This window comes from Hydra vulgaris, chromosome 04 (assembly GCF_038396675.1).
Source record: "Hydra vulgaris chromosome 04, alternate assembly HydraT2T_AEP".
In the NCBI taxonomy this organism is placed as follows: Eukaryota; Metazoa; Cnidaria; class Hydrozoa; order Anthoathecata; family Hydridae; genus Hydra; species Hydra vulgaris.
Window position 1 is genome coordinate 13,871,565 of NC_088923.1, and position 16,119 is coordinate 13,887,683.

At 29.1% G+C, this 16,119-nt stretch overlaps 1 protein-coding gene across 2 annotated transcripts in view; it reads right to left on the reverse strand.

Moving 5' to 3' along the window:
• Positions 1-16,119, reverse strand: part of LOC101235193 (cytochrome P450 4C1-like) — a 75,280-nt gene that overhangs the window by 36,326 nt on the left and 22,835 nt on the right. For both annotated transcript variants that reach the window (XM_065795508.1, XM_065795509.1), the window contains exon 4: positions 5,640-5,936. In XM_065795508.1, the coding sequence (XP_065651580.1) occupies positions 5,640-5,936 (297 nt within the window). The remainder of the gene's footprint in view (positions 1-5,639; positions 5,937-16,119) is intronic.

The following is a 16,119-nucleotide window of genomic DNA, read 5'->3' on the forward strand; positions in this document are numbered from 1 at the left end:
AAAATGATGAATAATTAAAAGATTTTAAAGCAAACATTTATTTTAATTCCTAAGAGCCCAAAGTTTTGAAAAGTTAAAATTATACAACAAATAAAGAAAATTTTAAATGAATAATAATATTGAAATTTATTTATCAAACAACTTTTGTTTACCAAACTACTATAATTTATCAATAATGGTTGTTTAAAAAGTATAATATTGTTATACTGTAAAAAAAGATCACTCATAAAAGAATGCAATTGAAGCGATATGTGTTTAAAAATACTTTAACTTATTGCATTAAGCACAATAATGCAAATACAACAAACATGAGTCAACTTAGAATAAAGACAAAAAAGTTAGGTGTTTGAAAGTATTATTTTTATGATAAAGCTGTTTATGAATGATGAATGTCACATGTGAAAAAGGTTCACGCAAATTTTAGATTTCAACGAAAAAATCAAAAAATCAAAAATGTTTTCAAGAGCTAAAACAAATGTTTCAACAGTTAAAACAAATACTGAATAGGGTCTGATATCTGATTATGTAAAAAAATACTGGGTCTGACATCAGATTATATAAAAAGACACGACACAAAAGCTCTTTAAGCCCTAGCTTATTCTAACGATCTTAAAATTAAACTTAAAAGCTGTAGGATTGCCAAAAAATTTTATTGCATCAACATTTTTAAGTATCAATTACATCAATGCAAGCAAAACCATTTGAAGATAGATATTTTTGAAGATGTGCATATTTTAGTCAAGTCATTGAGCCCTGCATCTGCTAATAATGTAAAAAGCTGTTTTAAAAAAGCAAAGCATTTAATAAAGAAAATCTTTTCAAGTTGTTTAAAGAGAACATATATGACTTTATGTGGTTTTTTAAGATTGTGAAAACATAAATTTTGAGATTGGAATAAAATAATTTAATTTTATCTTGTTTTTTTCTTTTCTAATAGCGTTTTATCTAAAGTTTTAACTTTTTTTCTTATTTGATAACTTTTTAACTAAAGTTTTTAGCATTTTGGTTAACTCAAGTCCGATTCTTTCGAGACTATTTGAAACTAATATAAAGAAATGCCGGCTAAAAAAAAGTAAAACGGCAAACATTTTAAACTGCATGAATTGCGACAAGGGCCAACTCCAATTGTTAGCTCGATTGATAATTAAATAGATTTTATGTCAACAATTTGCCCAAATCTGATTTAGGTTTTCTTTACCTGAAATTGTTGTCTTATGCAAGTCAAGAATCTCATCTATGAAAAGAGTTTATCTAAGAACTAGTAGAAGAATAAGAAGAAGACGCTTATTCAGCGAAATCACAACAAAATGGAGATACAAATTTTGTGATGGATGAAGATTGAAGGAGTTAACTATGATTTTTCTCCTAATGTTTAATATCTATAAAGCTACAAAAATAGATGAACTGAATGTGAATCATGACCACGATGGCCCATAAATTGTTAACACTTAGTATACCAAAAAATCCCAGTTACTTGAAATAATGGAGACTGATGTAAAGTTAAGTTTAACAGAACAACTTATGCTTTCATTTTACTTTAATTTAGATAACACATTTTTATTGCATTTAATTCTTTACTCTTATTTACTAAGTCGCAAAAGTAATTTTTTAATGTATGGAAAATTAATTTACTTTCATAATGATTTAAAAATGAAATTTTTTACAAGTTAAGATAAATTATTAATGTATATAAAATTCATATAGTTCAAAGATAGAACCTAAGTAGAAACGTATTTGATGTGTATTCAAACCAATGATGAAGCAGACTGGGTATATATTCAGTTCCACATAAAAATTTATCATTAGCAATTTCCTAAATGTAGTATAACTTTATTTTTTTCAGCTAGAATATTGTAGTTAAAAACATAAAATGTTTTCAAGATCTATAACCAAGGTAGAAGTAAAGAAACCAATGTTATTTTATAGGCAGACTATTTCAGTGATTAAATCGCTATTTACTTAGCATCTTAACATTTGACAGCGACGTATTTTCAGCAAAACAAATTTAAGTTGGTAAGTTCTTAAATTATTAGAGAACACACCAATAACAAATAAAATGATATATTATTGAAAAGTATTGGAATATCTTTTGAAAGGCCTTGATATAAAAAATGTATGAAAATGTTAAATTGGATAAAATTGGACAACATTAAAAAAAAAAGTTAGAATGCTACTTTTCACTTTATTGTGTTCTGCTTTTTTTTATGCTGTATAACCTGCAGGATAAAAAAAATGCAGTAAAAAAAAGACGGCATAAGTAAAGTAAATGAGATATTTTAATTTGTATTTAATTGCAAAAATGTTAGTACCTATTTTATTACCACAACAAACAAAATCAATTACATAACTAATAAAATACAAATGAAAACACATGTAGTGATATTTTCGTGAATAAGAACTAAAAAAAGTTCTTTTTATATAGTTCGAATATATTTATTTGAACTAAAATAAATCAAAACGAAAGTCAAACACAACTACACGATTAGTTCGAGTAAACTTTGTGCAGAAAAAGGAAAGGTTCAGTACGGATATGGTTTAATTACAATGCGTCATTCAACATATTAGTATGTTTAGTCTTATTTGGTGTTGAAAAAGTACAAAATTATGTTGAAATACAAAGTTATGTTGAAAGAACCCAACAATCTTAAGGTTTGTCTATCTGTTTGAGGAATGATTTTTATTTTAAACAAACGACTCATTTTATCAATTTTGAGTAAATATTCAATAAAAAATACTTTATATATTATCAACCTATCTATAAACGTATCATATTTATAGATAAATTGATAAATAGATAGATAAATAAAACAAAAATATAAAAACAAAAATTATCTTTTTTTGCTTCATTTACGGAGAAACCATAAGTCTGTAGAGCTGAAAGAGTCGGAATTGAAGAATAAGTGAAAAAAAGCATGCGGATATAAAGAGAAAAGTAGTGGATGATTGTGGGCCCACTCTATTAGATTTGTCCTCTAATCAGAACCAGGCGTTGTTATAATGCGTTAATCGTAGGAATACCTGCATGATCTACTAATTCACATAAGGATGAAATTCAACTAAACTCCTTTATTTAAATGATAATTACAACATATAATTCAGTGACATTGGTGGGTAATGCAAGAAAATTTGTAAATATCTTGGGTTGTAAAATATCAATGTCTACTTCTTCCAAAAGTACTAGCCTACATAAAAAAGAACTTACTGTTTTAACTAGGGGTGTACAGGATTACGAAATCTGAATACCAGCCGGAATCAGATTTGCCGGAATTGGTAATAAAATTCATGCAAGAATTTTGGCCTTTGCTAGGTTTATATTTATGTAACTTTTAACATTCAAGATTGAAAGTGAAAGCCTGCAACTTAGCATTGTGGCTACATAATATATATTTATAACCTACAACATATATTACAGCCTATTTTCTTATAATTTTATTTATTTAAAGTTTTAACCTGCATTATATTTATATTTAAAATTAATTCTATGATTTTTATTTTTATATTAAGGTTAAATTTTAATATTTACTGTATTAGACATCCTATACTTTTCAATAATTTAAAGTTTAAGTAACATTTAAATTAATACTATTCTTAGACTTGGGTAAAAGATTTGATGAAAAAAAAGAGCTAGTTTGTTGCCCAGAACTGGGTAGCAACTCTTTTTGCACCACATTATTCCTAAACTTCTTGAAATCCTTATAAAATTGATTACTAAAAATAAAATTACATTGTGTTTGTTAAGAATTTTTTTTTTTTTACCATGGTTTACCTTTAGTGTTCATTGCCCAGATGTAATTTACACAGTCTGTCACATGTTTTTTTTTAAAAAGGCAAAGATAACTTCCGGCATTTCGACCTAAAATATTACTATTGCGGCCGGAACCAAAATGACCAAAAAGTCACAAATCCAGCTGGAATTCTGGTCGGAACGTTCGGGAAAGTTCCGGTACATGCCTAGCTGTAACAATAAAACTTCGTGACCTAAAATCTGAAGGCAGGCGCTTCACAATATACGTTGATTGCTGGACCAAGGTATTCCGTATCTGTTATCAGCTCTTCATTTTCTAACTCAATAAGTATAAAACGTTTAGCTGGAGTTTTTATTTTCCAATAAATTTGAAACTCTCGAATACTTTTGAACTCTTGAAAGCTTTTGAGCCTGTATGCTCCATTGTTCGAAATAAAATACAATACTTTAGGAATTTTTCGAAACATCCAGCAATTTTTTCTCCTGTATGTGGATGTTTTGCAAGAAATAAACTAAACAGAGCATGTATTAGTTTATCGGATTTGCAGTGAAAAAAACAAAACTAAATTCCTAAAGAGAACTCAGTAAAACCTTTTTTAGTCCAACCGTCAAGTACATACAAGTAGTGAAGACTTGATAGTTGAAAACGTAGCATTTAGAAGATTGGGATGCCTTGCTCATGATATACAACCAGTTGTTAAACTTGCATATGATGGTAAATATTATAGCTTACCTTTGAAGTTATTTGGATTAGGGGGAAAAGTTTGCAAATCTTCTGTGGCATCGGAAAAAATTATCAACAAATGAGGTAAGACTTTGATCAGCGACTGTTCTACAAGATAGAACAGTGCTTAAATTATGAGAATTCAATAATTCAGAGATTTCCGGAAATAAAGACATCTATCAAACGAAGTGTTTGGTGACCTTAACATTGATTTACTTGCCAATAGCGAATCGATAATGCATCAGGATTTTCTCAATCTTTTAGAACTTTTTGCTAACAAAACGGATAATCTCCGAACAGATGCACTTTCTATATCCAGTTTTATACCTACGATACTTAATTTGGAATGTCACCTTGAGCAATTTGGAGATGTTAAAGATGTAGCAGTTAATATGCTTACATATCTAGGCAGTGAAATTCTTTTGCAGCCGAACGATCCTAATTTTAATGCACTGCCAAGTTCTACATGTCTCCTTGACCCCACGTGTGCAATAGTTCTTTAAGATATTGAGCATACACAACTTAGAGAGAGTGCAAAGACTTATAGTTTGTCAGAAGCCAAAAACTTTTTTTTTATTTTGGAAGGCGGGGCTCTGAACCCTAGCTATCACACTAAGTGTATAATGTTACGTTTAATTAAGTTTTCTTATTTTTGTGTTCGCTAATAGCACTAAGTGCTATTTGTTTAAAATATATATTACTCTATTATATATATATAGATATATATATATATATATATATATATATATATATATATATATATATATATATATATATATATATATATATATATATATATATATATATATATGTATATATATATATATATAAATATATATATATATATGTATATATATATATATATAAATATATATATATATATAAATATATATATATATGAAATAAGATAAAAAATTTATACGACAAACAAAATTTGAACTAAACAAAAATTAGAACTAAAATTATTTTAACACGAGTTGAATGAAAACAAAAACTAACTTTACTGAGCTGAAGAAAAAAGAGAAATAAAATTTTTTACTGAACTGAATAAAAACTAGAACTATAAACTTTGCCTCTACACTTAATAAAAACTAAAACTATTATTTTTTTACGAGCAAACGTATCACTGAGCATATGCGTACTTTACCATATAAAACAAACTATTCTTACCTTGTTCAAAGTTTTATAGACAATTTGTATAAGTTTTCTACGCTTTCCGAACAATAACAACAATTCGATCAAAAATGGAAAACAAGTTATTAAAATTTTTGAGAACACACTAGCATTGATTTGCATTTCAGTTAAATACCGAACAGCTGAAGTAAATTCATTACCAGAATGAGAAGTAATTGTGTTAAATTGGTAGCCAAAACCAACATCACCAATTATATCAAATGACAGATTAGACAAATCATCCAAAACAGTTAGATTCGTCCCACTTTCTTTATCACATGTATATGACCAAAGCTAAAAATACTAAAATAGTTAGATAAGTCGGAAAAATTAAATCTGTTAAAATTTTTCCAGAAAAAGGAACATTATTTTTATAGAGGGAAACACAGGGATTATTCAACCACGGGGAAGATTTGATCATTTAAATATTTCCCGCCAGCATATTTTAAAACCCTATGCAGAGCCAGATAGGCAGAGATAGAGGCAATCTGTTTAGTTGATTTTAAACGAGAGGGAAGAGCGTTTGTTAAAATCTAAATAAATATACCTACCATAAAGCATACCAAGCAAATCAAATGTCAAAAAACGTAACCCTAACTCTGAAAGTATTGACTAATGAAAGTGAAATTGAATGATCGTATAAAAAATTTACCTAGTAACATCAATAAAATACTTATAACTTGGTATAATTTTTTTAACAATAATCTCTCAATAATCCTATAACTTAGCTTGAAAATTATTTTTAAAAAATACCTAATTACTTTTTAGAACATTACCCTAATTACTCCCATATATAATTTATATACAATACTAAAACTTTTTAAGATTAAGAATAATTCTTATTGGTTGTTATAGCTTGCCCAGGAAATTTGCAACATTCTCAAATTAAAAGCAATTGTAAGCAAAAGCTAATTTGGATTGCCTACGATATTGTATTGAAGTGAAAGATTATAAAACATTATGACATAATTAATTTTAAGAAAAATTCAATGACCTAATACCCACAGGACTGTTTTAATATCGTAAATTATTTACCAAAAGGAATAACTCTAAACGTATCACACCTTTGTTGATAAATAGCCGTTAACCTGAACAAAATAATAGTTATTGTATTTTATAATTGGTAAAATATGTTTCCCAACTAATAAAACTCTGTTTAATTTTTTTATTTACTATGCTGTAAAATAATTTTTTTTTACAATAAATGTCTGCTCTGGAAAAGTGAAAAAGAAATTAAAGTAAAATGTATTATTTATTTTCAAATTTTATGAATAGTTTCATTATGTTTTTTTTTGGTATGACCGATAAAATCAAGCAGACTTTTTTCATTTTTGTGTATACCGCTTGTGTAATAATATAAAAATACATATGTTTCATGTTTTATTTTGAAGTAATACGGATAACTTTTTATGGCAGCTTCTTCGAGTGTAAAATCTTGTTATGATGAATTTCTTTTTTATCTCAACAAATGTGATAATTCACCTTCTTTTAGTTAAAACTTTATGCATACTATGTATGCATAAAGTTTTTTACTAGTAGTCTGGAAAAACTGAATATAAACTTTTTATATATAAGGTTCTTCACCAGTTGCCTGGAAAAACTGAAAATGAACTTTGTATGTTAAAAGTACTCCACCGGTAGTCTGTTGAAACTGCATATAAACTTTTTATGTATAAAGTACTTCACCAGTAGTCTGGTAAACTGCACTTTAAACTGCAAATATTGAACTTAAAACACTGAGCAATGTGTTTAAATCCAATAAGTTGTCACTAAATACAGAAAAAAACCTAATACATCCTTTTTCATTCTAGCCAAAAAAACTACCCCTTTCATTACCTTTGCTAAAAATAAAGATATCGAGAGAACCTAATCAATGATATTGTTAGAGATATTTATATATGATAACATCTCATGGAAAGCGAGCATAAACATTTTAAACACCAAAATTTCAGAAAACATTTAGATACTTTACAAACCTAGCTCAAAACTATCTCTAAAAAATCCAAAGTTTCTGTACTTTTCACTTATACAATGCAATTATATTCACGCCAATATTGCATGGGCAAGTACCCATAAATCCTACTTGCTACGCTCTACCGAAATCAAAATCATGTGCAAGATTAAAAAAATTTAAAAAAATGCCAATACTTTATCGCAATAATTTTTATATTGTATACTTTAAAATTCGTATCCTTTATTATATTGTTTACCCTTTAACCAATTTACTATATATAAACAACTAAATATTATAAAAGCAACCTATTCTATTGCATGGAATGCTATCCTATATTTTGTATACAATTTATTATATATCCTAAATTTGTATTTATTTTTAAACAACACGATTTTTGTAGGCATAAATTACTTGACCTGTACCCACATTCTAACCCACATACCTATTACAGCTAGGTATGCGGGTTAGAATTTTTAAATTGATCAAATGCTAGATAGTTATATATCACTAGAAAGAGCTTTGATACAGTATTTCAATGAAAATAAAATTATTAAAATCGAATTATTCTACAAAAAGTTTTGTCGTTTTAAGTAACAAATTTTTTACTATAGAGATTTGTTAAAGAAGCTGTGATCAAAATTGAGTTTTTATATTTCTAATTTATTACAACTTCTTCAATTTTTATCTGAATACATTAAACTTGGCTACTCATTTATATTGGCTTCTCTCAACCGGGCGTATCTTGAGAGGTAGAGGAAATGCAGAAACACCACCTTAAACATAAAAAATGCATTTTTTTATGAAAATATGTTTTTTATGAAAAAGTGTTTTTTCACAAAAAATTTCATACAATAATACTAAAATTCTATCCCACTCACCTGCCCCTAACCCTAAAATATATATTCCCCTTTTAACTCCAAAAAATAGACAATAATAATTTAAAAAAAGAAATTAAAAAAATTTTATGTAATTTTAACACGAAATTTATCACTGAATTTGAAAAACATTTTTAAAATTGAGATATGGTTTAAGATTTCTTTGACTGGGTAAAATTGATCTCTCTAGCAACACTCATATCAGCAGAATTGCAAGTTGTTTGTTATTTTTGGCTATTTAATAAAAATTTTAGATAATGAGCAAATCATGTCCAAAAAAGTATTCAAAGTAAAAAATCCAATTGGATTCATGGAAATAGATATACTAAAAATTTGCCAAACGATTCAACTTTATTAATTGTTTCTATTGTTAGTTTTGAAAAAAATCATATGTTTTGTAACACTTTATTAAATTTATCTATATCCTCAAAAAAATGGATAAAATTGAGACAAGTCACCATAATAAAAATAAGACTGTTGGTTATTGAATTGTTGACATTGAAATTTTATCTGATGTAATAATCAACTATGTTGTGACTTTTATTTGAAAAATTTAACATGATTCCTCATATATGTACTCTATAAGGCTGTTCAATCATGAACGACAGCGCATAATTTTTGCAGAATATCAAAATCTACTAACATTTAAAAAGCGACGACAATTTATTCGTGGATGTAAAAAAAAAGATGGTGCAGAGAAAGACCAAGAATGTTGCCTTTTTGATCCTGGTTTCTGTTCATATAAATAACAGATTTTAAATTGAGCATTTGAGATTGATTATTTAATTAAGTTGTGAATGGTAGTATTTAAATGCATTTTTTTCAAATTGTCGATTTTTAACCTCCCGGCCATGCTATCTCATAAACCATATGTAAGATTTGCATGAAATTTTCATCAAGTATTTATTGCATCTAGTTGTACTGTTGGATTAAAAGTTTTACAATACTGTTAGAGATTTTTTAATTTATAGAAAATTGAAATCATAAAAAATCTTTTTTTTTTGAATACTCCATTTTGAAACTTTCAGTGTAGCTTAAATGCTATATTTTTCAGAACAATTTTAGCTTAGTTTGTAGATTGCTATGTTGTTAACTACTTGCGAAAAATTTGTATCCTTTATGTCTACTGCATGGTTAATGAGATAGTACGGTCGGTATAGGCTAAACATTTCTTTGATGTCTGCTATTTTTTCGGAAACCATGGCAAATTTTAAACATTTTTTACACTATTAAAAACCCTGTTATTACTTTGTTTCTCAGGATGTATTTGGGTTTTTTTTTTAAAAATTTTAAATAATTTTGAGGGGTCAACTTAAAACAAAAAACTAATACTAAATGAAAAGCTTCCGAAACATCACTCGAATTTAGCTAAATTGTTTAATGGTCTTTTTTTCTCTTTTTTTCTTTTATGAAGTTTTTCTATTTTTTCTATTCTTTCTATTTCTATTCTAAATTTTTCTATTCTTTCTATTCTATACACTAGAATTATAATAATCGGTTTTATACCATTAATAGCCTAACAATTCTATTTGACATAATGCCATCTAAATTATCAAATTGCTGCGTAGAAAATTTATATAAATTATCAGCTTGGTTAAAAGATAGTACAAGCACTCTTGCTCAAACTCTCCTTTTCTCTTTTCATCTAATTATTGGTGATAGCATAACTGCTTTTTTAAAATTTTTGTTCAAATGTTAATATGTATCAGCCAATTTAACTTTTTATTCAGCCATTTGAAGAGACTGCAGACCTGCATTTTCTCTAGATATGTGATTTTAATTATCAAGAAAACAACTTGTTGCATTAGATGATCTTCCTTAAACATCGCTAAATATTCCTATTAGTTCTCCACTATTTATATTGTAAAATCATGCACTTGCTGTGTTTTCTTTGAGAGTCTTGGTAATCAAAACCAAAAAATATTCTTTTTTATGACAAGTTAAGATAAATTCCACTACAATTAGCCATGAAAAAAACTGGATACTTTTCAAGAGCTTTTTATACCTGTGGTCTCCTGTCTTGAAGAAATGTCCTTAAATATCAATAAAACACTTAGTCATACAACATCTACTTCTGCTTCCACTTTACTAAAGTTAATAACCGGTTTTGATTTTATTATTGCACTTTGTATAACAATAAATGTCTTGATATAACTCTTCCAATTACACATTTGTTGCAGGCAAAAAGTAATGATATTTTAATGGTTTGAATCCAGGCATTAAAAGATGCTGTGTCTTTACTTTGAAATATAGTTGATGAACACCATCAAATATGCTATGAACAAGCATTAAAAATTCCATCCAAGATAAATGTTATAGAAGAAAAACCTATAACTTCATTTAAGTCAAAAAACAGAGCTAATACTCCTTTTGAATCTGTCTCTCATTATTTTAAATTGGTTATCACTATTCCTTTGTTAGACCATCTAAGTACTGAGTTAAACACAAGATTAAAATAACTTGGCAGTTACAGAATACCAAGCAAAAATGGCTAGACAAATTTTTAATAAAAAAAGGATTGTTAGCTATCTCTTTGTTGTATAAAGTCTTACACAAAGAATTAGAAGATTCTGTTAAACTTTTTTATGACTTGAGTGATTTATGTTGAACTATGCGTGGAAAAAAAGATTATGTAAGCATTCAAAAGAACGTCCATAAACAAAAAAATCTGCTATTGTGTAATTTAAAGGAGCTATATGTATTATGCAAAGAAAACAATCCAGAAATACAAAAAGTTACTCAAAATTTGCTTCACTTAGACCAAAGTGGTGCATTTTGCCATGTGCAAGTGGTACACATTCTGTTGTGTTTGTTCTTATCACCAAAATGCCATATTGCAACTATATACCTTAAATATTGGACTAAAGTATAAGGATTTACTTTCGAAAACTGTTTGCTCAGTAGAAATAAAAGAATACATGCTTTCACAGTGTGATAATTGTCCTGGTAAAGAACCCCTCACCAAATATTTGTATGCGATTTTGGAGAATACGAAGATGATTTTGAGATACACTTCAAGCAATGGCAAACTACTGATTGTGCAACACTATTGAGTTTAACAGCAGATGTTCCAACGTTTGTTGAACTATTAGTATCTTGTTTTGAAAAGCTACAAGCTCATTTTTTTATTGCTCACTCTCAATCACAATAACCTTAACCAACTAAAACAAAATATGGATCAATCAAACATAACCATTATTGCCAACTTTGCTGAAAATTATGCTTTTGAAGTCCAAGATGGAATACAAAGCTATTATTTGAACACCAAACAATGTTTTTTACATCCATTAGTGATATACTATAAAGATCATAAAGGTGTACTTAAACATATTACTTACTGTTTTATATCAAACAACATTACACATGATGTAACTTATGTGTACAAAATGCTCCCACTAATCATACCACTATTAAAAATAACGTTTTCTAATCTGTCCAAATTACATTTATTCACTGATGGTTGCGCAGGACATTACATAAATTGTAAAAGCATTTACAATCTATACCAACTTGAGGGCGAATTTGCCCTTAAAGTTGAATGGAAATTTTTGCCACAAATAAATGCGATGGGATTGGTGGTACTGTAAAAATATTAACAGCGCAAGAAAGTTTAAAACGACCATACAGAAACCAAATTCTTACATCAGAAGCTACTAACCATGAGCGAGACTAGGTTTTTTCAAACCGAGACGAGACCGAGACGAGAAGTTAGTACTTCTCGTGAGACCTAGAACAAGACGAGACGAGAAATTTAACAATTTTTGAAAACAAATTAAACCAAGGAAAAAAAAAATGTAAATATGGTTTTGACAAATAGACACAAATAACATTTGTCAAATGTAAACAACTTTTTCAAATATTAATTCAGAATTGTTTTGCCAAACTTTTCCAACAAGACAATGTTTTCTCTGATTAAAATAATTTGTTCTACTTTTTCTGGGTGTAAGTTGTGTCTGGATGATCGGACAACATTTCCACCTGAGCTAAAAGTCTCTCTGATTTAGTTGAACTTGCTGGAATAGCTAAAATTTGTCTAGATAATGAAGAGAGTTCTGGCAGTTTATTTGATAGCAATTTCCACCAATCAAGAATCGGAAAGTCTTTTTTGGCATTAGGGAGATATTCATACTGGCACATTTTGCTCAAAATAGGATTCAGTTCAGATTTTGGCTCTTGTATATCAAGTCTGACGTTCAACTTGCGCTTCAGTTTTGAAATAGGGAACAAATCTGCTGAAAGGACTCTGGCAACAGGTTGGCACTCAACAATATCCTTAACCTGTAAGGCTAACCATTCTTTTGATTTTTGAAATTTTTTGAAGAGCTTCAAGTGAAGTCCCTTTAAAGCAGGATTTAAGTAGTTTGCTGCAGCACTCAATAAGTTTCCAATGTGAAAAAGAGGAAATCTTTTCTCAATGCAGCTTTTCAAGTTTTTTGCATACAAGACACCGTAGCCATTTTTTCCATCCATCTCAATAAATTGATCAATTTTGTCATGGATTAAATAAAGAGAATCACCGACAGTGTTAATTGTTGGAATAGACTCACGATTCTTTAGCTTCTTTAAGTGGTGCCAAAATTTCTACTGCTCCCTTGATTGATTTTTACTGTGATGCACTGATGGTCTTTGAAGTAAAAATATCTTCATTTGCACATAAGCTGATAATTGCACTCTTTAGATGTAGGACAGAAGCCATGCAATCCAGTTCACTATTCCATCTTGTGTCAACAGATTGGCGTAACTGTCTAAAATTTATTCCTTGAGCGTCTGATTCTGATTCAAGCGACTCAGCTGCAACTGTTGACTGGTGAGTTAAAGAAGCCAAATCTTTGCATGTTTGCATCGCATCGTTCTTTCCAGCAGTCATTCCAAATGAGTCTCGAATTGCACATTGCAAAATATGATTGTTGCACAAGTATTTGTCCAGGCGCTTTGACAATTTGACTGCAAGTTTCATGTTTCTTGCCTGGTCGTTAACGCAGTACATTGGCAAATCAGCAGGCAAATTTAGTTCTTCTAAGAAAGAATTCAGCTTTCCTTCAATTAAGATACCTATGTGTCTGCCTGGGAACTGTTGGACATGCGTTGTCCAGTGATGTAGTCTCCAATTTTCGTCAATAGCATGAAAAGTCCAAGAGATGTAGCTGTCCTGAGCTCTAGAAATCCAAAGGTCAGAAGTAAATGCAGCACTTTTTAGATTTGGCGTAATCTCCGTTATTATGCTCTTCATTCCAGCTTGAACTTCTCTTGACCAAATTGAATGCTTTCTTGAATATGTTGTTCTGTGATGAAGGCTCAGTTTAGGGTTTGCAATGTCAAATAATTTCTTAAAACCTCTTCCTTCGACTTCTGAAAAGGATGCCAGATCAGTGCAAAAGTAATCCATCATTGCAGAGTCAAACTGTTTTTGAATGGAATAGTCTTTGTCATATTTGGACTTTGTTTCAAGCATTTCGACCATGGTTCGTTTTTTCTTCTTAAGAGGAGGAAGAAGAGAGTCGTCAGTTTTTTCAGAATACTCAACGTAATCTTGGCTGTGTTCTTTTTCGAGGTGACAATGAAGTCCGCTTGTGTTTCCATCTTTCGTTTTCTTAGACTTTATGCACACCTTGCATTCAGCACCGTCACTTGTTTTTTGAAAATACCTCCAGATTTTGTTTTTTCTTGGTGACATTTTTGATCGTTGAAATGAGGCAAGAATATTTCTTTTTAATATGAACAATATGTGTCAAGTTAAATTCCACTGGTAAACTAATGAAATTAAGTCGAAAGTGCACCATTTTATACAAAAAGTTTTTGTATTTAAAATCTAATTAAAAATATTTAAAATCTAATTAAAAATTTTTAATTGGATTTTTTTTTAAAATCTATTTAAAAAATCTAATTAAAAATCTAATTTAAAATTTAATTTGTTTTTGTCAAAAACAAATTAAATTTTTAATTAGATTTATTAAAATCACGGAGTCAAAATATTAATTAATTAAAAAAACAAATTACTAAGCATTTTGTAAATTATAATAATTTTTAATTTGGAAAATAATATAATATTTTAGTCTCGTTCTACTTCTCGTGAGAATTTTCTATTTCTCGTTTCTCACGAGAAGTCCCATTTCTCACGAGAAACGAGAACGAGACGAGATTTCGCTCATGGTTAGAAGCTATGAATGAATTTTGTATTGAGAAAATCAAGGTTATTAACTTCATTTACATAAAGCGATAGAGTGAATCTTTTCTCCAAAGATACCACAATTGACATCTATTGGTTGCGCTGCAAAAGGCATTAAATAACATGATCTTTGTTTGTGTAGAGCTGAACTTTCTACGGATGAGGTTAGCTTTAGCATACATAAAGCGCACGTGTTTTAAAATATCTTTGTCATCCTGCATATCGTTGGAGATCAAATGACCCAGATATTTATATTGACTAGTGTATGTGAGAACCCTGCTAGATAATGTGAAACGAGGGCTATTTATAAGGGGTTTATAATCATCAAAAAACATTATTTGAGACTTAATATTGCTATAAACTATATCATGCTTCACAGCATAACTGGACCATAAGTCAAGTAAGATCTGGAGACCTTACGCTGAAGGTGCACACAGGACAATATCATCAGCATAAAGAAGATGGTTAACAAGTGAAGGACCCAAGCAACAGCCTACGGTATTTTATTGAGTAAAACACTAAGATCGTAAATATATATTAAATAGAAGAGGAAACAGTACACCTCCTTGTTGAAATCCATTACTGATATTAAATTGTTTGGATAATATTCCACCCGAAAGGATCTGAGCTTTTTGACCAACATACCAGACAATAAGTAAGCATAAAGTTACACCAGAGATAACTTTAGATTTTTTATCAAAGCAAACTCAATCAAAGGCTTTACTAATATCAATAGGCATGTATTCATGGCAAATCATGGAGGAAAAAAACAATGACAAAATATTAAAGCAATTTGGGCTAGCATTGAGATAATGCTCCAACTGAAGTCCAAAATGGTCAGCTGCTTTTTCACAGGACATATGATTTATGATAGATTGGAATTCATCAGGAGTGACAAGATAGGCATCATCTTTAAAAAGATTACAGTTTTTAACTATAAAGTTGTCATTTATATTGCATGATGGCTTGACTGAGTTGAACAGAGTGGAATAGTTATTTTACCACATGTGGCATACATTATCAGGACCTGAGTCAATAGAAGGTGGAAGACTACATTTATCGCTGCGAATACAAGTCGCGGTAGACCAGAAACTTGTATATTTCTTATTTGCTAAACTGTTTGCCAGCTTATCTGCTTTTATAGTATCTTCTTTTTTTTTGCAGAAACGAATGACCTATTTATATAAGGCTCTTGAATTTTTAAAAAGATTGAAGATTTATGCCAAATTTTGGTTTATTGTTGCTACGCCATAAATAGAACTCATCTCTAGTAGCCTTATGAGCATCTTTTACATAATCTGTCCAACTTGTCATAGGTTGTTTTCTATTTAAACTTGATTTAGAATAGTTAAGACATTAAGAAGAAGATTGGGTAAGACATTCATTCAGTATATTGTACAAGTGGTTAATCTGCTTAACATGCTAATGTGAGTTACAATGTACATTATTAGAGTTGATTACTTTAAACTGACCCATGTTAAT